This window comes from Lagopus leucura, unplaced genomic scaffold, assembly GCF_019238085.1.
Source record: "Lagopus leucura isolate 7727_CA_CO unplaced genomic scaffold, USGS_WTPT01 Super-Scaffold_702, whole genome shotgun sequence".
In the NCBI taxonomy this organism is placed as follows: domain Eukaryota; kingdom Metazoa; phylum Chordata; class Aves; order Galliformes; family Phasianidae; genus Lagopus; species Lagopus leucura.
In genome coordinates this window covers 1317912-1343232 of record NW_024962254.1, presented here as the reverse complement: position 1 = coordinate 1343232, position 25321 = coordinate 1317912, and the positions used below count along the sequence as shown (strand labels likewise).

General features: G+C 45.6%; 1 protein-coding gene across 1 annotated transcript; it reads right to left on the bottom strand.

Annotated features, from left to right (window-relative positions):
* Positions 1-399: 399 nt before the first annotated feature.
* Positions 400-19111, bottom strand: USP35 (ubiquitin specific peptidase 35). The gene is made up of 10 exons (XM_042862550.1): positions 18424-19111; positions 17237-17372; positions 12526-12655; positions 10943-11044; positions 7235-7393; positions 6314-6507; positions 6102-6195; positions 4422-4528; positions 2694-3915; positions 400-1826 (listed from the first exon to the last, which is right to left on the bottom strand). Exons 1-10 carry the CDS (start codon positions 19103-19105, stop codon positions 1656-1658), a joined length of 2997 nt encoding a protein of 998 aa, XP_042718484.1. The 5' UTR covers positions 19106-19111; the 3' UTR covers positions 400-1655.
* Positions 19112-25321: the final 6210 nt, after the last annotated feature.

Sequence of the window (25321 nt, the reverse complement as noted above, 5' to 3'; positions counted from 1 at the left end):
GTGGGACCATCCAGCCAGTTCCTTATCCAGCGAGCGGTCCATTCATCAGATCCATTTTTCTCCAACTTGGTGACCACGATGTCATGCGGGACACTGTCAAACGCTTTGCTCAAGTCCCGGTAGGTGACATCAGCTGCTTTTCTTTAATCCACTGATGCTGTAGCTGCATCATGAAAGGCCACCAAATTTGTCAGGCAGGAGTTGCCTGGGGTAAATCCATCCATACTCCATGTGATTTTCATGAACACACAAGGTCGGGTTCTCCTCTCCCATCAGCTTCTCCTGTCCTTTTGTCCCCATCAACCCAACACAAATGAGTACTGCTGTAAGATACTAAGCCTCTATACTGAATTGATTTCCTTTATTTATATGTAGGGATGAAAATAAAACAATATATAAGAGTATACACCAAGATATTCGATCCTTTGCTTGCATCCCCTGTAGCAATGCCTGTGCTTTGTCTTCTCCTCCACAGCAATACAGTGTTCCCCCCCTGACACCCCACATTCAAGATTAGGCCTCACACACAGCACTGAAGGCACACACTTCTGCCACTTGAGCTCAAGCAACCTTTACTAGAAACACAAGTAAGAAGCAGGTTGGGACAATGGGTGGGGAACATTGTGGGCTGGAGCTACAATCCTACAGACACAATGCCCAGGGCTTGCGTTGGCTCCTGCCACCAAAATCAGCCCCTGTTCTGTGACTGATTATGTAGAAAGCTCTGCTTTACATAGGCTGCACTTATATGGGGTGCATACAGTGCATCTGGTTGGGTTACTTTCCTAGCAAATCAGTATTTTAAGAAATAGCTGGTGGGTTTAGGGGTCTTAGCTCAGGGCATCCTAAAAGAATGCCCAGTTGTCTGGTCTGGCAGATCTGACCAGAATCCAGGAAACGCCAGAGTAACCAAGTCCTAATGACACATCTGGACAAACAGCTGGGTCTGCCTTGTACATTCTCAGCATCCAGAGGTCACGAGTGACACAAGGACCCAATGGAGCCCAAAGAACCAACCAGAGCTGCTCAGTCTCTTGTAGCTGGGGGCAGTTTGTGACCCTCAGCATCGTCCAGGTCAACCTGCTGCTGCTCAGTGCCACCAAGCAAGCTTGCAGACCCACCACCTTGGAATACTGGCATTGCAGTGTTGGCTGCTGGGCCTTATTCAGCCTTTTCCCACCATTAGATGTGCCTCAAGGTGGGCTGGCAAAAGCGCACTACAATAAAACAACCCAGGAAAGGTCCCCTGGAACTCAGTGCCGCAGAAAGGACCGCAGATGGCATGCGCGGGAGCGGTCTCCATCCCCTGGGCATTGCTGGGTCCATCCTCACCCCTATCCCCATCCCCACCCAGGCTGGTGGCAGCAGCCAAGACAGTGCTATGCTGAAGCAGAAGGGCACTTCTTCAAGCTGTTGGCAGACGCTTGTCTCTCAGGTGCTTAGCTGCAGGGGTTAATTTAAGGCGTTAAGTGCATAGAAAGCAGTAGAAACCTCCAGGTGCCAATAATAGTCTCCAAATCAGCCCCTGAGTCTTCTTCCATTGCATTGTTCCCCAAATTCTCTCCTGAGTTGCTCACTGACACCGAGGTGAGAAAGAGAAGCCTTCAGCTTTGGGTCCGCCCAATGGACAAGGGCTGTCTGATAGACACTGGTTGCTAGAAGACAAGTCCATGAAAAGAGCCAGATCCACCTCCACCCCCTCCAGGACTGCATCCTCCTGGTGAGCTGTCATCATCCTTGTCCCTCTCAAAGTCTCTCCACCACAGAGGGGATTTTGGCAAGGTGGAAATGTAGGCAGCTCTGTTCCTCGCCTCTTTTTCCTGCTCCTGTAGGGAAAATGACCAAGAATATTGCTATCATTTGCATGGAAATGAGCCTTGGGAACTGCTCTCTCCTTCCCTGTGCTGTCCCGTTTGCCTCTGGGAATTTTCCCAAAATTAATCTGGGGTTGCTATGGCACGTACTCATCTCTAGAACTTGGTTGGAGAGATGCATCTAAGTGTCTCATCTCTCTAGCCACACGGGCCAGCCCCCCGACAGCCACCATGGGAGAAGAGGGAGCCGGGTAAAAAATGCTGTGAAACTTCTGGGAAGGAGAAATGAGAGGGAAGCTGCCCTGCAGCCACCCAGGTCACAGCAGAAGGAGGGCAGGAGGTGTTTATGGTGCAGCAGGGCAGAGAATGACCATGGAGAAGCATCAGAGACAAAGCGTTATCGACTGACCACAGCCCCCATTCCATGTTCCCCTGCTCTGCTTGGAGGGGAGAAGGTAGAAGAAGGTGGATGGGGAGGAAGTGTTTCTTGTTTGCTTTTAGTTCTCATTATTCTACTCTTACTGACTGGCATCAAATTCAATTTATCTTCCCTGAGTTGAGCTTGTTTTGCCCAGGATGGTAAATAAACAGTGAGCCATCTCTCTGTACTTATCTTGACCCACGTGAGCTTTGTCATCTTATGTTCCTTCTCCTGCTAAGGAGGGGGAGTGAGAGAGCAGGTAGATGGGCACCTGACTGGCAGCTGTGCTCCACTCACCACACCTGGACACTAGGAAAAATGTGATGCAGAGCTGCCCAGGACAGACGTCACTCAGTCAGTCTCTTGTGCCTGGTGTTGGCTGCCTCACTGATGCCATACATCAAGCTCAACACCCAATCTCAGGGGGAAAGTGCAGTGTGTGCACAGCTGGGATCTACCTGCAAGTAGAGGATGTTGTCTTTGGAGATGGCTTCCATCAAGTCCTTATTGAGGGACAGTTCGCTGTGCAGGTGGCTGGCTTCTGCCACAGCCTCATGCAGTGGAGAGCTTGGCCTGCCCTCCCGCTGCCTGTAGAAGAGCACGTAGGCAGTGTCCTTGGGGAAGAAAGAAGTCACATTGCTGACAGATTCAAAGGAGGAGAAGGAAACCCTGGTGTCGTTGAAGAGGTACCACGGGATTTCAAAGTCCAACTGCTTGCCAGAAGCCGGTTTTGGTGTCCCGTCGCGGGGCGGTGCGTGGGGCACGGTGTCGGTGCACTCTCTGGAGTAGCAGTAGTAGTGGCCGCTCTCGGAGGAGATGCCCGAATGCACCACCACGCTGCAGAGATCGTACACGGCGGGCACAAAGGTGCTGCCCCGGCCAGCCCTGTCCTCCCCATGCCGGCAAACGCCCTCAGTCTCCTCTGAGCTGACAAGGATGGGCAGTTTAAGCACCACAGGGATGGAGACGTTGTCCAGAATCTTCCTCCTCTTCATGGTCTGCGGGTCGAAGGAGAACCGCAGCAGTGTGAGGATGAGGTAGTGTGGGCCCTCTGTCAGCTCTGCCACCTTCTCAGCATCCTGCAAGGAAGCACACTGCTCGCAGTGGTATTGATTCTCTGCTGTCAGCCTCTCTGGAGACAGAAAATAGTTGATTAAATCTGGGACGGATCGGGAGTCCTTAGGAGCGCATGTCTGCTCCGCAAAAGCCAAGTGAGAATCTTTGGCTGTATCCACACCAACAGCACTGTTGCTTAAGGGATGTGCTGGTTCTCTGGGCTCCTGAAAACCCAGTGATTCCACCGGCACCGGCTGGGCTTCAGGATCTCCAGGCACAGGGGGCTTCCTCCGGACCCAGGGAGACCCTGTTGGCTGGCTTGGGTTTCTATGGGGCTCAATAAACTGTGGGCTGACTTCTGCCACGGGCAAAACAGAGGTGCTTCCTGGTCCACGTATGGGCCTATCCGGAGGGGGAAAGGCCAACGACAGGTCTGTGAAGGCTTCTTCTCTACAGGAGATGTTCCAACACTTCAAGCAACGAATCTTTGTCGTCATTTTCCCCCCAAACATCCTCTCGATCAACGTCTTGTTTAAGGAATGATGCTCCGTGGCTTGGGACGTCAAGCTGGATTCCTTGAGCTTCTGGTAGATCCTCTTTCCAGTTTTTTCTTCTTCATGCAATCTTTGGCAGAAGAAAAAAGATGGCAGCATAGAGCAATAAAACCTAAAGAACGAGCTTCTACAATATGGTGTCTGTTCTCTGCTCCTCGCAGCTAACGTGTGATAACCTGTCTGTGCACAGGGCTCTGATGCCAAGTGTGGTGGTGCAGAAAGCAGAGATGGTCAGTGTGCATTGAGCCCACTTCCAGGGGCATCGTGAGGACTCTGGGGATTCGGGATTTTTAGGTGGAAGAAAGGCAAAATCAGCATTTTAAAGAGGAGGCTTGTCAGGCAAACACTTCTCTGAACTTGGTGCAATTTCAGAAATTTTCAAACTGAATGCATTTCTTACCCCAGCTCAGCACATAGTTCTACTAAGAAGCCCCAGACTGGTTTTCCCATTTTTACACCAAATCTCTCAGATCTCAGCCACTCGCACCACTCCCATGGGAGTCAGCATTTCATATTACACCAAGTCTTGGGGCCTCATCATGTCTGGGCTCCAAAATTGGAGTGCTTGCCACATACCGATCCAGGAGGTACTTGAGATACTCCGAGCAGTCCTGCTGAGCACCAGGGGTGAACCAGGGTGGCCAGGAGGCAGAGAGGAAGCTCTCGGGTGAGATGGCAGGTCGCTGGAACCGAGAGGAAAAAACACGTCTTAAGCAAGTGGATCTCAATTCATACAGAAGAGTTGCTTTCTTTGCTGCATCCAGCACTGGAGGGATGAACTTCAGTCCTGCTGAACGTCCTTTTGCAGACTGTCATGAGGATAAGAGCTTTGTATGCTCACTTTTACCAGCATGTATCACCTAGGTACTCATATGAGCTATCCATGCATTTCTTCATTCAGTTTCAAAATGGTTTGTGTTCCTGACCCTAAGACTTCTACTTAATTCAGCCTGAACTTAATTTGATCCTTAATTTGATACCAAGTCCATTTAAGAAAGAAAAAAAAATCCATTAAACTTCCACCCATCCTTCTGATCACTGCAGGCAGCTAATCTGCATTACTGGATAATGTAATCAGTGCCATTAGGCAACTGTTGTCTAATTAATATGCTGAAAGACCCATCATTGGCTGGAGAAACGACTTTAAGTACTGGCCCAAAAGAAAAATAACTAGAATGATTACAGGAAATAACTGGGAAATTATTAACTATGAGCTATGCAACAAGCAAGTATGCTAATGCACATCAAACACACCATAACCTGCTTTGAACAAACAGGCTCTTTTATGACCAGATGTTAAGATGTTCTCTGTGTTACCCCCTGTTCAAGGAACGTTTGGATGTTGTGTTGAGGGACACAGTTTAGTGAGAACTATTGGTGATTAGTGGATGGTTGGACTGGGTGATCCTGTGGGTCTTTTCCAACCTTGGTGATTCTGTGATTCTGTGATTCTATGCAAGTGATCTATAATGAATCTGTAATGCTGTAGCACCACAATGTAGCAAGCCAAAGCTGTCAGTCGTGTTTTGGGAAATTGAGAGGTACAAGTAAATGGGTCCACAGCAAGTGAAAATTCAAAACTGTGTCTTTGGGGGACAGATGGGTGTTTTCACAAATGGACCCAGATATGACCCACCTGGAGTCACTTGTTAAATTTCAGGTTGGTGAAGAAACCACTCAATTAATTTGTTTATGGGTTATTTTTTTTACTTTCCCTCAGATGTAAAAGATTCATAACATCTGGAATCCAAAGGTTTGTTGCTGTTGTAGTTTTTTGTCTTTGTTTTTTTGGTCTGCCAAAGCTAATTTTAAGGCATTTTCTACTGACTGACTGCAGTTTGCAGTGAGGCAAGGGGACAAACAGCTTGCTCCAGTCTTCTTCCTTGCTGCACAGCAAGAAACAGAAAGTGCTGTTTTACACCAACAGGCTTTTCAGTTGGCCACGCATATAAACTATTACCAAATGGATTTCGTTGTCAAAACTATTAGTTATTGCATTCATCAAAGCCAGGATGGCCAGAGGCAGCCTGGTGTGAACACAGCTCACTTTCACAGATGAAAGGAGCTCAAGATTCACTTTGCTTCCTCCACCCCCAAAATCAGCCTCTTTCCTGTCAACAAAATTTGTCCCGTCACAAAAATGCACCCAGATCCACAACTCCTTATCAGCACATTGGAGTTGGCAGGAAGCAACTTGGAGACGAGCCGTTCCACAGCCAACAGTCCAAACAAATAACTGGAACATGAAATAATTACCTGACTGTGCTCCAAAAATGCAAAGAGCCACTGCAGTTTTGTCATCAGGGGCTGGGAGATGCCCTCAGTTAAATTCAACACCGAATGCCGAAAGCTGCAAAAGACAACAAGAGATACAAACCAAGATGGAAAATCAGCGTGGAAAGCACGATGCCAGTGCACAAAGCAGCCCTGGAGCTGTCCTAAGTGGGAACAAGGGAGCAACAACTCACTCCGAAGCCATGAAAAGAGACTGGATGACACTGTTCATGTAGCAAGTGTTTCCCAAGTTAATTAAGCCGATCTTCCCTGTCTCTGATTTGGAGGCCAGGCGTGGGTAGAAGCAGGCCAGCTCATTCTTCTGGGAGGTCCAAGCATTTTGTCCCAAGAGATGTTTAATCCGGTCTTCGTTTGGAATTGGAAGAGCCTTGGAAAGAGAGATCAGTGACACCAACCGTTATCTTTCTGATGGGCAAATGCAGAACTCCTCTGCAGGAGGTGCTCGTGTTCGTGGCACAGCTCGTCCTCGTGCTCTTCACATGGATGTGTTTTTTAGCTACTGCTATTACTGTTTTAGAGGCACCCAAGACTAAAACTACAGATAAAACCCACAGTCATGACAAGGACTTCTGCACGCCTACCATAAGAGAAGTCTATTCCCAAAATGCAGCCAACTAGCCTACGTGGGGCTCAACCTCAGAACTGTAAACACTTTCTTCTGCCACAGTTTGAAGTGTTGAGGTTAGGACATTTCTACCAGTAGAATGGCCCCTCTGCACAATGCTGCAAATTGAGATGTCGTTTATATAGGGGGAGCTGTAAGAAAGAAAGGGACAGACACTTCAGCCAGGACAGGAAAAGAAGAAATGGTTTCAACTAAAAGAAGGGAGATTTAGATTGGATTTAAGGAAAAAAGTTTTTAATATAAGGGTAGTGAAGTACTGGAGCAGGTTGTCAGAGAGGCGGAGGTGCCCCATCCCTGGAGACGTTCAAGATCAGGCTGGATGGGCTCTGAGCACCTGATCGAGGTGCAGCCATCCCTGTTCACTGCAAGGGAGTTGGACCAAATGGCATCTGAAAAGTCCCTTTCAACTCAAATGATTCTGTGATTGCATATGAAGTACAGAAAAACAGCCAAGAAGCAAATAGCTTACTTTTATAGCTTCCAACACTGGTTCATAGAGATCTGGATATCCTGAGAAGCGGAAGAACATGCAGTGGATGAGCTCAGCCAGCTGCTCCAGGGAGCTGGTGGCAGAGTTGGAATCCTCCTTCTTCAGCGAGGCCACCAGCCTGGGGATGTGAGGGAGCAGCTGGAAAAGGAGAGTTCACTATGTCAAAAATGGTTCCAAGTAATTCACAAAGCTTTAACAGAATGACATTCAGACCCGGGCAGAAAAGACAGTCAATAGAAGCTGACTTCAATCCCGTGCCAGACTTCATCATTCACCCTATGAACTCAACAGCAAATCCTCCATCAAATTTAGCAGTTCAAATTCAGGGCTACCAGTTTTGAAGGTTTTCACTGTACAGCACCTGCAAGGTTGTGCTGTCATTTCAATTCTTTGTGAAGATCGATATCTGCTAAAACATACACTGGAAAGGATTGTTATATGCTGAATACTGAGTTCAGGAATTCAGACCAACAGAACAGGTGAACTAATGTACAAAAAGTGCTACCTGGTACATTATATTTTATCCCATGCTGCATAAAATAAACTGGAATTGGCATCACCAATCACCAAAGTTGGAAAAGACTTACAAGATTATCCAGTCCAACCATCCACCAATCACCAGTAGTACTCATTATGTATGAGTTGGATGGGTAGTGAAAGGCCCATAAAAAGCACATTTGTTATTTTGCATTCATCTAGAAAACTTAAACACGAGCAAACAGATCAAAAGGAGAATGATAAATTGCTCACGGGCACCCTCTGCTGACCCCAGAGCCACACAGAAAATTAAAAACAGGATTCCGATGTAGCAGATGCACTGGAGTAACCCTGAAATCACACTGCATTCATCGTGTTTCTGCTGTGCTTCATTTTACTCCAGAACAGTTCTGGACTGAAGGCTCAGAATCCTCAGTCCACCCATTTCTGTCCCACTGTAACAGTGGAACAAGTCCGAATCCTCCTCATGAAACTGAACATGTATAAGTGCATGGGGCTGAGTGATATCCATCCTAGGGTTCTGAAAGAGATGGCTGATGTGGTTGCCAAGCCACTCTCCATCATATTTGAAAAATCATGGCTGTCTGGTGAAGTCCTCAGTGACTGGAAAAGCAGAAACATTACTCCCATTTTTAAGAAAGGGAGAAAGGAAGAGCTGGGGAGCCAAAAGCCAGTGAGCCTCACCTCTGTGCCCGGGAAGATCGTGGAGCAGATCCTCCTAGAAGCTGTGTTAAGGCACATATGAGATAAAGAGGTGATTCACGACAGCCAGCATGGCTTCACCAAGGGCAGATCGTGCCTGGCCAATCTGGTGGCCTTCTGTGATGGAGTGACAGATTCAGTGGATGGGGGAAGGGTGATGGTTGTCATCTGCCTGGACTTCTGCAAGGCCTTTGACATGGTCCCTCAACACATTCTTCTCTCTACATTGGAGAGGTGTGGATTTGAAGGATGGACTGTTCAGTGGATTAAGAACTGGCTGGCTGGACACAGCCAAAGGGCTGTGATGAATGGTTCTGTGTCAGGGTGGAGGCCAGTCACAAGCAGTGTCCCTCAGGGTCGGTCTTGGGACCGGTGCTCTTCAACATCTTCATCACTGACAGACGATGGCATCGAGTGCAGCCTCAGCAAGGTTGTGGATGACACCAAGCTGAGCGGTGCAGTCGATACACTGGAAGGAAGGGAAGCCATCCAGAGGGACCTGGACAGCCTGGAGAAGTGGGCAAATGAAAACCTAATGAGGTTCAACAAGGCCAAGTGCAGGGTGTTGCATCGGGTCAGGGCAATCCCTGTATTGATACAGACTGGGGGAAGATCTTGAGAGCAGCTCTGCAGAGAAGGACTTGGGGGTTCGGGTGGATGAAAAGCTGGGCATGAGCCAGCAGTGTGCGCCTGCAGCCCGGAATGCAGCCAACGTGTTCTGGGCTGCATTAAAAAGGGGTGGCCAGCAGGAGAGGGAGGTGATCGTCCCCCTCTATCGGCTCTTGTAAGGCCCCATCTGCTCCTGTGGGGCCCCAGCACAGGAAGGACGTGGAGCTCTTGGAGCGGGTCCAGAGGAGGCACTGAGATGAGCAGAGGGCTGGAGCAGCTCTGATGTGAGGAAAGGTTTGTTTAGCTGGGCTTGTTTAGCTTGGAAAAGAGAAGGCTGCAGGGAGACTTCATTGTGGCCTTCCAGTACTTGAAGGAAGGGGGAACGGCTGTTTGTGAGGGTGGATAGTGATAGAACAAGGGGGAATGGTTTTAAACTGAGATGGGAAGGTTTAGGTTGGATATTAGGAAGAAGTTTTTCCCCCAGAGGGTGGTGAAGCACTGAAACTGATTGCCCAAGGAGGCTGTGGATGCCCCATCCCTGCAGGCATTCAAGGCCAGGCTGGATGTGGCTCTGGGCAGCCTGGGCTGCTGGTTGGTGACCCTGTACACAGCAGGGGGTTGGAACTGGATGAGCACTGTGCTCCTTTGCAACCCAGGCCATTCTGTGATTCCATGATTCTATGATTCCTGATCTTCCCCTTTTCTCTCTTCTGCTCTTCTTTTCTCTCTTTCTTTTCTTCTCCTCGAAATGTTGCAGATTTTAACTATTTCCTTTCCAATGGGAAAGTTTTGGAGAGGGCAATGAATGAAGCCCAGTACCATGGCATGCACCAACATTTTGCCAAGCTGTGATTGGAACAATTCTCAAAACTCTTCCAAAGTGCTCCAGCAAACACGGAGATAAGAAGCATGACAAGCTTGTGTCTTCTTGTAGGCTCTTTCATTTTGAATAGGGAAGAAAATCCGTGCTCAGTGGGCCACAGATGGAAACATCAGGCCAAGAGTGACTGATGGCTTTTGGAGTCTTTCAAATTTTGGACACTCAGCTGAAGATCATTCATTGGAACATCTGTTTTTAGAAACTGAGGGGTTTCTCAAGAAATTGGGCTCAATTAAAGTGTCTCCTGCTCAAAAACAAAAAAACACCTGCTGACGACGTTGGTTAGCTCCACCATTTTCCAACTTTATCTGTTCATCCTATGAAATTTAGGTAAAAAGTAAAAAATAAGGGCTTAAATGCAAAAGTATAATATCAGGCATTATTAGCAGTAATTTTCCATTACTTCTAGCAGTTCAATCTCTGCAAGCATGCCTTTGTCCTCAGCCCTGCTTTTCAATTATAGCATTCCAGGGGCAATATTGGTGGGAATCAGAGCTGCGCCTCGGTTTCAACTGTAAATATATACATACATATATATGAATTATCATTGTGGAAATGAAAAGAGGAGATAAAATGCTGCTGGAAGTGGCTATTGAGTGTGTGATTTGGGGTTTTTTTGTTGGATTACTGCTGCTGGAATTGGGGATTGTTTGGGTTTTTTGTGCCTTTGAACAGTGGGGAATTTGTGATTAGAAGTGTTCTGATCCTGCCTTCAAGTCTTACTACATTGATGGTGTGTGGTGCTTGGGAAGGTGCCTCAGGACTTCAATAAATGGTGATGGGTGGCACATATTGGTAGGATTTGCTTCTACAATACCAGCTCCATAGGACCAAAAAGCTGGTTGGGCTGCAGAAGAGGGTGAAATATGCAGTATGCAGAAGAGTGGGAAATATTCAATACTCAACAGCATTATTCAGCCTCTTAGGCTCCCTCCCAGCCATGTTGTCCTACAACTTAGGGCAGTGAGTTCATCCAAGGGTTGGATGCATTTCCTTACCAAATGAAATGCTTCATGGGAGTGCTGGAAGCTCAAGAGCATGTACTGTAGGACAGACAAAGCCCCCTCCCTCACAATGGGGTACAGCAGCTTGGAGAAGACCTGGTGGGGAGAGAAAAGCAAGTGAGCAGGCAGGATGGCATCAAAACATGCATGTAAAGGGCCTTCAGGAAATGCAGGCCATGGGCATCTACTACATCTACTTGTGTGTTCCTACACTTATCTGGATGTCAAAGCACACAGCCTGAAGCTAGGCCTCCAGAGACATCTCCTGTCCAGTGATGTATGGCCTTGAAGCACCATAAAAACACCATGTGAGTTGTCCTCACTCTTTCAGACCTGCACAGTGAGGCACAGGGCTTTGGGCTGTTGTAACATAACTCCACTCTGCTTGATAGAAGAGGCCTTACAAGAACAGAGGGCAGCTACATTTTCTATTATGAGCTTCTTCTGTTTATTGTTATATTTGAAATCTTACCACCAACCTTCCAAGGCAAAGGGATAGAAATCAAAGTCCTTTCAGAGTCTCTCAGTGCTTTCAAAGGCTAAGTAATGACATTTGTCCCAATCTACAGAAAGTAACAGTGCTCTTTACTGCTTTCAGACCCTTCTGAGATTTTCCAACAATCACGCAGCATTTTAAGTGCTGTCCTTTTCCTATGCTTTAACAATGAAAGGAAAGATAAAGAGAAGTTGAGGAAATTCAGTGACCATCTCATTGCTTGATGCACAAGAGGGATCACAGGTGCAAATTCAGTTACTAACAATGTTCTGGTATAGACAATTATGGTATTGATAACTTCATGGTGGAGAGACTCAGTCAGGCCTTATGACCATCTTACAAAGGAAGGAACTGTGGGACCATAAATTGGAGAATATTTTTGAAGTGGCCACCAATTTGATCTCATGGTTTTCAGACAGTAGCAAGTACTCATTGCCAAAGCAGGGATTGGCAATGGCAGTGAGGCTTTGTCTGTGCTGCTAAATTAAATAAAGCCAAGGCACTGGCTTTAAAACTGCCCTGTGACTGTATGGATTGTTAACCTACAAGGTGGTGTGTGCTTTGGCCAAGCCAACCAGCATGGACCTAGGCACATTTGATTGAGAGTGTTTTACAGTCCCAACGATGTGTTGTACAAGACCTCCATGTTTGATTGGCTTTAAATTCTTTGGCTTGATATATTTCATAACTTTTAAGACATCAGTGCCTCTGCAAACCAAGCTCTAAATGACATTGGATTGGGCTTTCAGTTGCTGCAGGACCCAAAATTTTTATGCAAGATACTCAAGCAAGAACCAGCTTGACTCCCAGTACCCAGCTCCTTTTATTAGGAGCTACACTAAATGGCTAAAATGGGCATTACTGGAGAACATCATTCCTAGATGCAAAACTACCCCATACACAGTAACACAGCATACACAGTGTGCAGTGGGCACTATGGTTCCTGCAAAACTCCTTGGTATAGAACAATCTTCCCTATACATCTGAAGTTGCATCTCACCCTCATTCAGTTGAAGGGCAGGAAGGTAGCCCAGGTACAAGAAATTTGTGTTTTGTGATCATATTTAAGATGCCCACTGACCTTTTCAATTTTTGAAAGAGTAACTTCAATCAAGATGCTGAACTTTTTCACTGCAGCCAAACCCTTCAGCAGAGCAATGATCCACTTGTCTATGTTCTTCCCCAGGGGCCATGACACCCAGTCGATCATCCTGAAATGAAAATCAAACTCTTGAAGCAAGTGTAATGCACATATTGTGGAAGTTAAACTCCACTTTGGGTTAAATTTTCTCCAAGTTCCTACCAGTCAATGGGATGGCCAAGTCAAAGATAGGGTGCACATGTGGTGTTTAGAGAGCAGACCTTTGAACTCTTCAGGGAACTGCTTGGCAGGATGACATGTGAGAAAGCCCTGGAGGGAAGAGGGGCCCAAGAAAGCTGGTTGATGTTCAAAAACCATCCCATCCAAGCCCAGAAGGCAGTGCATCCCAAGAAAAAGGAAGGCAGACAGAATGCCAGGAGATCTCCGTGGATCAGCAAGGAGCTCCTGGGCTAGTGAAGCGCAAAAAGAAAGTCTACAGGGAGTGGAAGCACGGACAGGTTACCAGACCTGGGAGGACTACAAAGTCCAAGCATCCAGGGATCAGGTTAGAAAAGCTAAGAGACAGAATTAAATCTAGCCAGGGACATAAAGGGGAACAAGAAGAAATTCTATAGATATATCAGTGATAAAAAGAAAGTCAGGGAGGATGTGGGCCCTCTCTGGAAGGAAACTGGAAACCTGGTCATGAGGGATACAGAGAAGGATTTTCTAATACATCTTTCACAGGGTTCCCTAGAAGGTCAGTCTTCTTTTTTCAAGAACCATAATGCAGATCTAAAGAGTTGGTGCTGTTAGATAGCAAATGGGATCTGGATCTTTATCTTCCCTGTACAGGAAACATTCATTCCCCAAATCACATTAAAGCAAGAAAATAGCCTCATAGAAATCAGGTACTACTGAATAGAATAGCTAATCAATTCCTACTACAGCCACTGAGCCAACGAGATGTCAAGTTTCTGCAATACTTTATAGAAGAGCCACTTGTAAAAAAATGGTACCACTGAGTGATGACAGGTTGTTTAAGTATTCATTTAAACATCTTTTAAAATCATGTTTGAATTAAATGCTAAGCAGAACCTCAAGGTAATCAAGGCTTGGGAGCTTCAAAGGTCAAACTTTGCTAATCATTTTCATTCCAGTTTCCATCTGTTTGAAGATACCAGTCCAGCCTTCTTACCCAATCAGCCCCTTTTGTTTACAAGCCTGCATCTTGTGAAATAATGCATAAAGGCAAATAACCAACCAAGGCAAACAGCAAGGATAAATCAAGTCTACAAAAAATTGGGGAAAAAAAGAAATGCTAGCCAATAAATAAAGCTTGAAGTGCAGAATATGTTGGGATATTGAGAAATAACAAAAATCAAGCCAAGCTGGATCATAAAACAAACACCAGAAAAACTTCTGGAGAGAGTTGCATCAAAGTACAGTAAGGATAGATATGACACTGTGCATGGGGGGTGTGATGGTAATTGAAGATATCACATGGCCTTTAGATGCAACTTGCAAACTAAATGCATCCTCTTGTTTTCAACAAGATGAAGGAACTGGTCAGCAACAAGGAGGAGGCAGAGAAAAGAAACAGGAGTAATAGAAACAGGAGCAGTGAGGGCTGATGTGAAAGAGAAACATGAAGAGCTCATACACTACCAAGAGGAGCTGAATCAAGTAGAAAAAAAAAAAGTATCAAGTAAAATTCAACTCTGGTGGTTTTCATGACTGTTAACATTGGAGTAGTGCTTTGTGTGGGAAGAATAGGAAGAAAGTTCCAGAAATTAAGCAAGCAATGAGGGAATGAGTGGGAAGAAGGGCCACAGGGGTTTACTGAGGTGGCAAAAGTAAGATTTGCCAGGATATCTAATTTTCTAGTCAAAGGATATAAGCTCATATCTGACTGTATCTGCGGGGATACAGAACAAGCAGTGTACTTCAGGACCTGATGGTGTTGGCACAAACATCCTGAATGTGGTGGTGAAACTTGTGATGATGCAAAGCTGGGAGGCATCATCAACACAGGAGGATCAAAGCATCACGAGGAAGACCCCAAGGATTAGAGATGCAGAACAAGGACGAAATGCTTTCATTCAAAACAAAGGCAAGGCACATGGGAAAGAAATAACAAGAAACGGCTGCTGATGGAAATTCACCAGCTTGAAGATGAGAAGTCAGATATTTGAGGATCTCTCGTGCTGCCATCTAAAGCCAGGGTGAACCTCACTGGGAACATGGTGCGCAAATTCAACATCCATATCCAAGACCAATGAACTGAAGTGGGAACAGGTGTTGAAAAAGCCTGATGATCTGGGCAAGAAAACGAAGAACCTCTCCTGACAGGTTCCTTTCCTATACTCTCTCCTGAGAGAAAAGCTTGAAATAATATGGCTCATCCAGCATAGCCACTGGACAGCAGAGAGGGGATGAGGAAGCTCTCTGAGCATACACTGAACAAATAAACACCAGGGAAGGAAAAGAGACACTGCAGCTATTTATGCTGGCATAAAATCAAAAGAGCTGCAAGAATACCAGAAATAAATATAAGCTGCCTATTAGAAGAGAAATCTAAACCACTAAAGCAATCAAATGGTGGAACAGCTACGAAAGAAAGCAGTGGGAGCAAAAACCCTTCTTGCTTTGAAGATTATGGTTGAGCACTCATAAAAGGGATGTAATATCAATACCTATAAAGCAGGAAGATGGATTCAGGGATCTAAAGGCCTTCCTTCATCTCTCTCTTTTCACACTGGCATAAAATAACCTTGTCCACTATAAGCTATTTTTTACCAACATTAATGGCCAAATTATAACCCTGCCCCATTAGCAGCCAGTGGGAACAAAAAGCTTTTTAAATTCACACTGCACTTTCCACATTGCAAGATTCACATTGTTTGAACCAGGGCCTTAGTTTTCCAAAGGAGCCATTGGCGTGGCATGCTCAGCTTTCAAATTCAAATTCTGATTTCTAGAGATAGCAAGTGCTTGCATCTCTTTGTGATGGTAGAAGCTCTATGCAGCTGAAGTTGGGCCCTTTGAAACACATGCGCCATAATGGGGAAAAAAAAGAAAAATACAAGCAAAAATACAAATGAGTACTTCTGAAGTCATGGATACATATTAATAGGCTCTACCTGAGCTATGACAAAGGATACTAAGAGATTATGATGTGCAACTACACCAGCAGATGCCAGGCTTGTTTTTGTTTTTTTTTAACCACTATTTGCTCTCTAAATGCCTGGTCAAAAGCTCCACCCCATGTCCAGTCCATTCCCCTGCCATGAACTCCCAAATCCAATATTTGGAAGAAGAAACTTCTGCGTATGTCTGCTCTTCTAGGGATCCTGACCAAAAAGACCCTTTCAAGCTGTACATTTTTCTCTATTTTCCTATTGATGCAGCACGCACTCGTCCAAAGGCCAACCATGGTGCAGTTTTCTGGGGCATCTGCTGGCTATAAACACGCCACCAAAACTTCTGCATTCCTCCTAAGTGATCTTAATTACACTGTGCATACTCTGCTTACAGATCTGGGCTGAGTAATCGTTTACTCGTCCCTCGGCATGACAAAGAATTTTTTAAGGAATGATGCAATTGATTTTGCAAGCACTATATTTAGACACCAGTAGAGGATTTATTGCCTGGAGCTGGGAACCAGATCCCAGAAGGAGAAAAAGACGGAGAAGGTTGAGAACTGAACCAGTAACTTTAACATTTGTCCTGGCTTGCTCTGGATCCTATGAAAACCATGCAAGTCAGAGATCCTTTTCTTTGTGCATCAAGTTACTATTGGGAATAATGTGGGCTTCTGTCATGAAACCTACTTGAGGGGGAACAATCCTAGTAGGAACAGTGAGAAGAAGATATTTCCACCTCCCCCGGGCTAAGTGCATGCCAACATCACCCACTTAAGTGGAGACCTCTTGTGGACGAAAGCATGGTTTGGAGATGCCAAATGTGGAGCAATATGCTGGGGCGAAGTGAAGCTGTATGATTTGGACAAAGGTGTGCAAGGAAGATCAGGACCCCAGCTCTGTGAGGACCAAGTCCAGCATGACAAGTGATATTTCACCCACTGCCTTTTCATCATGCCTTGATGTCACCATCAACTCTTCTTGCACAGAGGATAAAAATCACACAGCACCAAGACGCAGACCAGCAGCACTGCACCCATCTGGTGGAGGTCGAGATGTGCTCATTCAGACAGCTGAACATTGAAAAATTTCTGCTGGTCTTTTAGCTGTGGCTAACGATTTAGGGCAATACCCATCTGAAGGGATACAGGGGCCAAAAAAACATTATTTAAAGGAGACTTTGTGAAGAAAAATCTCTTAATAACCTCTGGAGGAAAAAAATCAGTTGTGTTCAAAGTATCTCATGCTCGGTATCCCATAACACTACTTATTTCTAAGAAAAAAAGAAACCAAATTCATTGTCATTGTCATCATCATCATCATCATCATCATCATCATCATCATCATCATCATCATCAGTAGTTTTAATTCTAGTTCTCCAAGCCCTCAGGGATGGAAGAAATGATCCTGGAATTCCCCTTTTCTCTATACCTTGCAAGACAACACCAGCCAAAATGGCTTTCGCTGCAATCTGGGGATAAAACTATGCATAGTAACCCAATGCAGCTTTGGGACAGTTTTTTTTTCTCCAGATTGAGAATGACATTCATTAATGCAGCTTAGCCTACCTGCCAATGGCCATCATCATTTGCACATCCGTGATGCTGTCATCATTGGTTAGGTTTCTTATGACACCATCCATGAGCTCCAGAGGGACAAATTGGACCACGCTGGCTAAGGCATTGGATGGCACCTCCTGCTCCTCTGCAAGACATGGATGAGTGCCAGTAATTAAGATGTTAGTCACCAGAGAAACCAGGCACGTGAGGTCATTCCTCAGCTGTAAAAGCCAAATCGTTCCCACCTTCATAAATGGAACTGACATAAACCAGCCATGAGGAGTCCGTGCTCAGCAGCACTAGGACAATTCCCCAAGTCCCAGTGTAGCACAGAATGAGGTTGGGTGGCAGCCAGTGAACTGTTGCATGATGTCATACATGGCCCAAAGGGAGTCAGGAACCATAGACACAAGAACATTATTCCTAAAACACAGAATTCCTTCTGGGTGCTTTCTTTATACTAATTACTGCAATTACTGCAATGAGATGTGACTGCGGGTTTGCCTGCCTGGAGCACATTCCAAAAGATGAGGTTTCCATGGAGGGAACACTGGAATGCCCATCTCCTCAAGGGCTTAGAAATAGTCGGTCTGGGTGCTCACTTACATGCAGAGACTCTGATCTTTCAAGGCACTGGTATCTCCAAAAACCTTCTGAGCCCTTCTGCAATGATCTAAAGGTGTCAGAAGCTGGATTAACATCTTATCTCCCACCTTCAGACCTAACCACCTTCCAGAAAGATGGCAGGGCCTCCCACCTCTAGATTGCAGACAAATAAGCCCTTAGCTTCACTCTTACTTTCTTCTAACAAGCAGGCTGAGAGGTCCCATTGAGTCAGCCATTGGAGAGAGATATTTCTGAAAGCTTCTGGGTCCCACTCTAGCCTTCTGCAAAGAAGTTTCTCTCCATTAAGCCCAGCTGATGCTGAAAAATGCCAAGCACTCAAATTTTACAACATGGCATTTCAAACCAGGTAAAAAATCCTTTGTAGAGATCCAGTGTGGCTTCACAAGATATTTATTTCTCATCCTAAAGCTTTGAGTAACAGTTAGATGCACAAGAATATTTCAGCTGTGATTGCATTTCTAGGGGGGGGGGAATCATAAGATCATAATCAAGCAAGACTAATTAAAGCATTTTGCTCCTCATCAAAGCCAATATCTACATTTGCACCCTCATTTTTTTCTTATTCTTACCTGTTGAAGAAATGATAGTGAACAGCTCCTTCAGCGAGGGCAGGATGGCCGAGGTCTGGGTCCTCCAGATCCTCTGCAGCAGACCGCTCACCTTGTTCACCTGCTCCAAAAACTCCATGATGTCATCTTCCCCCTCAGAGACACACTGAAACTGCCCAATGCACCGTATCAGCTGCTGACAAAACAGGACCTGGTGTTTGCCTGTGGGGATGCACTGAGGATGCTGCGTTAGGAGTTTGCTGATCTTTGCACACTGCTTGGGGCTGGGCCTCTCACAGACTTTGCGGAGCACCTCGATCCTCAGTAAGCTGAAAATGCTGTTTGCTGATGGACTTTCCAAGACAAACTGCAGTCCTAACTGGATATAATCAAGTACATAATGGCTTCTCTTCCCCAGAGGCCCATAGCCTTCCTGGAGGAGACTCAGCAGGAAGCGGACATTGAAGAACTCCTCAAATTCCTCTGGGTGGTAGTGGCCATAGACCTCCAAAACCTCTTTCCCGATCTCTCTTTTATATTTTGTGTCCCCCACGAGATACAGCTTGGTGCACAGCTCCAGCATGGACCAGCATTGCTCGCTGTCCATGGGCTGCTTTGATGCCTCAATGACGCGCCTCACGAGCCCTTGCTTCACATTGTTGGGGTATGAGGACATCACCACAGCTTCCAGTATCTTATCCATCTTTGTTTCCAGCTGAAAGAAAAGAACAAGCAGCAGGTTAGTTCAGGCAAGGACTATTGAGCATTCAAGACCAAGTTTGCAAGAAAAGCCAAAGAAACAGAGCTTGGGAGTTGTCTGGAACACTAGAAAGGTGATAATTCTTGTGACTTTTTGGTGGTGGTTTTCTAAAAAATTTCCTTTTTTGGTGATGCTTGATGGAGACCAAAGCTGCAAAACTGGAACAAACGCATAAAAACAGAACTTCTTCAGACTTGTCACATACTTGAGCACAGTGGTCTTGTAAATCTCTTACAACCTTACACTTGACCCCTTCTCTTTGAGGGGTACAGCAGCTGAAGATGTGTCCCAGTGCTCACAAAATCCAATTCCCCCAAGAAACAGGCTGCCACGGACCTGTAAGAGGGGCTGAATTTGGGATCAGGAAGCAAACAGTGGGGTCAAACTTCAACTGATGTCTGCTGGCCCAGGTGCTTCCCAGAGGCAATGACGTTCCCAGTGATTGCTTTCACAGTCGGGGGAGAAAAACCCTGGGAAGGAGAGGCACGCAGTAGAAGGAATGTACATTTGACATTTACACCGTGCTGTTATCCACCCCAGCTCAGAGCAGAGGGAGAGCTGCAGTCCTGGCTGTCCTCCAGGGACTTTCCACATTTGTATGCAGGTCCAAAGCAAGGAAGAGAAACTGCAGAGTCAGGCAAAGCTTCCCATTCGTCACAGCCTGGATTCAACAGCAGTAAAGTATTAGAGAGTACTGAAAAAATCCCCAAGGTTTTCCTTGGAACAGTTCGGAACATTTACAGCCAAGGTACTGGATGCACTGCTGCACAAGAAACTCTGTTACAGATGATATAATCAGATAGACAGAATTTCCTAAATCATATTACAGGAAAAAACAGCAGGTCACCCCTGGTGCTATATGCTGCCCAAATGCACTGTGAGACCATCCCTTCCTGCATACAGCCTGAAACCATACATAGGAGAGGAAAAAGGGAAGCATGTTTCATCTTCAGATGAAAAGAGATCGAGGCAGCAAAAGTCCATCCATACTCATCTGTGTCTGAGTGCAAGGAAAGTCTCTTCTTTGTTTCTCATCTTCCCAGTCTGCAAAACAAGGACAATACCAGTGCTTTTCTAGTGCAGTCCTTTCAGTGATTGACTGAAATTTCATGGACATTACAAAGCATTTGAAGCTCCTCACGTGGGTAGCATTATATTAATCAAAAGTATACATGCAGATGGTATATACCTGCAGCCTAATCTAGTGACTGGGGACTCTGTCCAAAGTAGAGTTGGAACCTGATCATCTTTAAGGTCCCTTTCATCCCAAGCCATTCCACGATTCTACGATTCTATACCTCGACTTTGATTTTCACAGATGAAAAGCAGAAGGAACCTCAGAGGATGCAATACAAGGATCATCTGAATCCTGGAATAAGCCTGTGTCTGAACCACAGATTGTCTGCTCTGGTAGGCATCTTCATGCTGGTAGAGAAAAAACTAGGCCAGATGCAAACCAGAAATGGAGGGACACAGCTGTCCTGTCTGTAGCTCACTGATCAACAAACACCACAATGGTCACCAGCTGTAACGTTACCAAACTTCACCCAATTTTTTAATGTGTAGAGTCTGCTTCCAACTACATTTTTAGAGGAAGCTGCAGCTCTGGGCTGGTGCCCGGAGGAAGTATGAGGATGGGTCACCCCAGCCTGCTGTGGTCTGACGTAGTGTGGAGCACATAAGACTGAAGTAGGGCTCTGCCCACAGTCAAAGCACATGAACAAGTGGAGAGTGTCTAACAGTTGTCAAGGAAGACCATCTTCCTCGCTAAGAAAGATTGTAGTGGCTCATACTGACTTTAGGAGCTCGTATTTACACACAGAGGACCATCTGAATTGACCTTGTGGTGGTCCATGGTTTCTGCAGCAACACAAGACTTCACAACTCAAGGTTGTGAACTGCCCTGAAGTAACCAGAGGTGGTTGAACAATCCCACATTTCTATCGTGTATCAGGATGCACCAAGCTAGACATGGGCCAGATAATGCCAGGACAGAAGATGCCAGCCAGGCAGCCCTTAAAAAGGTGGCATTTACAATGCATGTTGCAATCTTAAAACTGTATTAAAACAACACTCAGGATGCATTGCAATATATAATAATAAACACTACAGTTTTCAAACTACATTAAGAGAGCGTTCAAGTGGCAAATGTTGGGAATTAGGATGGCTAATTCAGACCCACGGCCTCTGCAGATGCTATCAGAGATAGTACTAAAGGATCTTGTACTGACTTGATTTTTTCCAGGGCCTTCCCAGAGAATGAATCAGGGTTTGCAGTTAAGGACTGCTGCCTGCAAGAGCACTGTCTCATTTGTTGCAGGAATTGGAACTGTGTCATAAGTAACCCCAGGAACTGCAGGAGGAGGAAGGATAGGTTCATTGCTGGGCATCTGCATGCCACCTGGAGATTTGCTTCCTGGTCCTCTTCTGTTAAATACTAAAACAAAGAGAATAAATACTCAGGAAATGAGGCAACTATTCCTGAAGTGGGAGAACTTCAACATTTCTGCACTTTATCATCCTGACAGGGAATAATAACTCACAGAAAAGCTGGGAGGATTGGCTCATTCCTGCTTGTAAAGAGAACCGAGTTCCTGAAGCACATGAAGTTGCTGTAGAAGGTTAAAGTGTTAATTATTAATCTAAAGAGCCATTTTGAGGTTCCATCTGTTATGTAGCTCAAATAAAACAGAAAGTACACAACAGAAGATCTGCACTTGAAAAAGAAATCCCATGAGAGCATGAAACTGGCAGAAGAAACATGGGTAAAGTCAAAGCGCTGGGTGAGAAAGGACCTTGAGAGCTCTCTGGTCCAATGGTTGCACAAAGCTGAAATTAAACCAAGTTCCTTGGGGCTTCCTGCATTCAGACACAGCTTCCTAAAGAGCGTGCCCAATGATTTTCCCAAAGGGAGACTGACAAGACCAGCTTCCCAGCATCATCCTTCTAGTGAAATGGAATATAAGCAAAGAACTGCATCCACCATCTTAGTTTCACACACTGAACTGAGCAAAATGCAACCAAAAACGTAACAAAAAGCAGAGCTCAGGATGAAAAGTCACCTTGGGCTCTACTTGAATCTAATCTTCATAATCTGTACTGCTCAGAGGTGTCCTAACATATTTCTCTTCTGTTTTTTGTTGGTTTTTTTTTTTTTCTTTAATTAGGACTCAATTCAATTGAATTCTATCCAATTACTTCTAAATCAATTCATTCCCCTATCCCTGCCAGCAGCAGATTTTCAGTAAAGGCTCCTTGGTATTTTTGCAGTATCAGACCCTACATCCCAGATCATACAAAGCCATGAAAACACAGATCTGAGATGCACCTTACCTCTAGGGAATCTTGGTAATAAATTCAGCACGTTCTCTGCAGTAACTTTTGGATTATTTCATGCTATATAGCTTGATAAATACCACTGGAGGAGGAAAAAAATCCCACCATCCAAAGGAAGGCTGATTAATGAAGTGATTTCTTCTTAATTAAAAAGAAATAATGATCTACTTTTCTAAATTCTCCGGAGGTCTGGAAGTACAGAAACAAAAGTCACCTTTTACTGACCTTAACTCCTGCTCAAACTGTTCCTTTTATGTCAGCCAAGACATTGCTATTCTTCTTGCTGCATCCTCCAGGCAGCCAGGCAATTAGAGTTCAATCCTGCAGGATGCTGAGCTGCTGCAGGATGAAAGTGACTGCACACAGTAGCTTCCTAGAGCACAACACTCTGCTCAACAGTACTCTGTGAAATTTCTGTGAAATTTGCCATGATTTGGTATATTTTTTCAAAGAAACTGCTGTCACACACCTTCTTGAGTCTGTACTTCAGGACATCAAAGCAGTTTTCAGTTCTAATGATTTTTTTTTTTAATTATTTCCCTGCAGGGACCACATGTATCCTTAGTCAGAGATGTAATGGAGATACTTTTGGTCTGAAGTACCTGCCCATCCATCCTGTCAAAGAGGAGGAACAGGCTGCAACTCATCAACATCATATCCAACAGATATTAACAGACCAGCAGGTATTAAATAGACACAGAAAATCCCTCTTGTCATTTCCCTATGACTTTTTTATTTTTAAGGCTCTCTAAATCATAGAATCAGAGTGGCCTAGGTTGGAGGAGACTTTAAAGATGATCTAGTTCCAATCCCCTGCTGTGGACAGGGTTGCTGACAACCAGCCCAGGCTGCCCAGGGTCCCATCCAACCTGGCCTTGAGCAACTTCAAGGATGGGGCATCCACAGCCCTCTGGGCAGCCTGTGTCAGTGAATAGCTGTGGTCCAGTGAATAACTGCAAAGAAACTGCAATTTCCCTACAGAGCTGGAAATCTTCAAACAAAGGCCCCCAACACAGCTACCATATCCCCAACTCCAATGTCAACATGATTGTGGCTTACACATCCACTTATACTCTTAATTTAGCCAGGATCTAGTTATTCTGCTAAATCACCTGAGTTAAAGGAATTGACGTGACTCCAGAGCTGTCTGTGCACAGCTGAAGCACTCCCAATGACTTAATGCTGCAGTTGCTTTCTACAGTCCACTCAATGACATGATTGCTGCTTCCCTCTTTACTGCTTTCTTAATTATTCTACATCCTGCTACTCATTACCTGAAGCCTTAGCCTTCCTTCTTTATTTGCATTATAATAACTTCTGGAGGCTTCAGCTGAAATTGTTTTGATAGGACAAGAGCTCACGGCTTTAAGTTGTGCCAGGAGAGGTTCAGGTTGGATATTAGGAATAATTTCTCCTCCAAAACAGTGGTAATGCAGTGGCACAGGCTGCCCAGGGGAGTGGAAGAGTCACCATCTCTGGAGCTGTTCAAGAACTGTTGGGATATGGCATTTGGGGACATGGGGCATGGTGGGGTGGGCTGGGCTTGGGAATCTTACTGGTCTTTCCAACCTTAATGATTCTATGATTCCGTGTCCAACAGCCAACAGATTGTATATATATAGGAATGTATAGAGAGGAACCTATGCTGTATTCAAAGCAGATAGCATTCATGCGATTGCAAGACTACAACATAAACTCAGAGCTAATAACTTCCCAGAAATGCAGCTAAATAGCCCTTTAGGAACCAAAGTGAGACTCTGCCCACCTGTGGTTATAGCAAGGAAAGCTGTCAGTGCAGAAACCTGGCCAACTTTTTGCATGTAATGGCAGTCGGCGTCTCTAAATTCACCTTCTCTTCTCAAGGAGATCACATTTTCTTCACTTCCCATCCCAAAGTGCTCTTCAGTGACAGCTTGCACTTGTGCTGTATGTCTCCAACTCGCTAAAGCTAATTAATTCTGTCTCATCCCAGCGGAGGGCCCTTGGTTTGTTTGGTCCACAGCAGAGGAGGCTGAGGGGAGGCGTCATGGTGGCTGCAGCTCCTTACAGCGCAGTGGAAGGGCAGAGCTGATCTGTGCTCTTTGGTGACAGTGACAGGGCCCAAGGGAACAACATGGAGCTGTGTCAGGGGAGGGCCAGGGTGTGAGGAAAAGGCCGTGCTCCAGAGGGTGGCGGGCATGGAACAGCCTGCCCAGGGCAGTGGGCACGGCCCTGAGCTGATGGGAGTCCAGGGAGCTTTGGGACACCTCTCTCAGACATTGGGTTTGGGCAGTGCTGTGTGGGGACTCAGTGATCCTTTGACAAGGGGAAATGGTTTGAAGTTGAGGGAGGGAAGATTTAGGTTGGATGTCAGGGGGAAGTTCTTTACTATGAGAGTGGTGAGGTGCTGGAACAGCTGCCCAGAGAGGCTGTGGATGCCCCATCCCTGGAGGTGTTCGAGGCCAGATTGGATGGGACCCTGGGCAGCCTGGTCTGGTATTAAATGTGGAAGTTGGTAACCCTGCATGTGGTGGGGGGATTGGAGATTCCAACCCTGGCCATTCTGTGATTCTGTGATCCTTGTGGGTCCGTTCCAACTCAGGACTTTCTATGATTCTATCTAAGTGCATCTGTGTACATTACCAAATAGTTGCCCATACCTTTACCAAAATCTGCTGCTTCTCCTGCAGTGACAGGTTGGGAGAGCTGGAATCTTTTACTCTAGGGAAGAGAAGGCTCCAGGAAGAACTTGCGGTGGCCTTGCAGTACCTAAAGAGGGTCTTCATGAAAGATAGTGAGGTGCTTTATCAAAGATTTTAGTGATAGAGTAAGGAAGAATCTTAA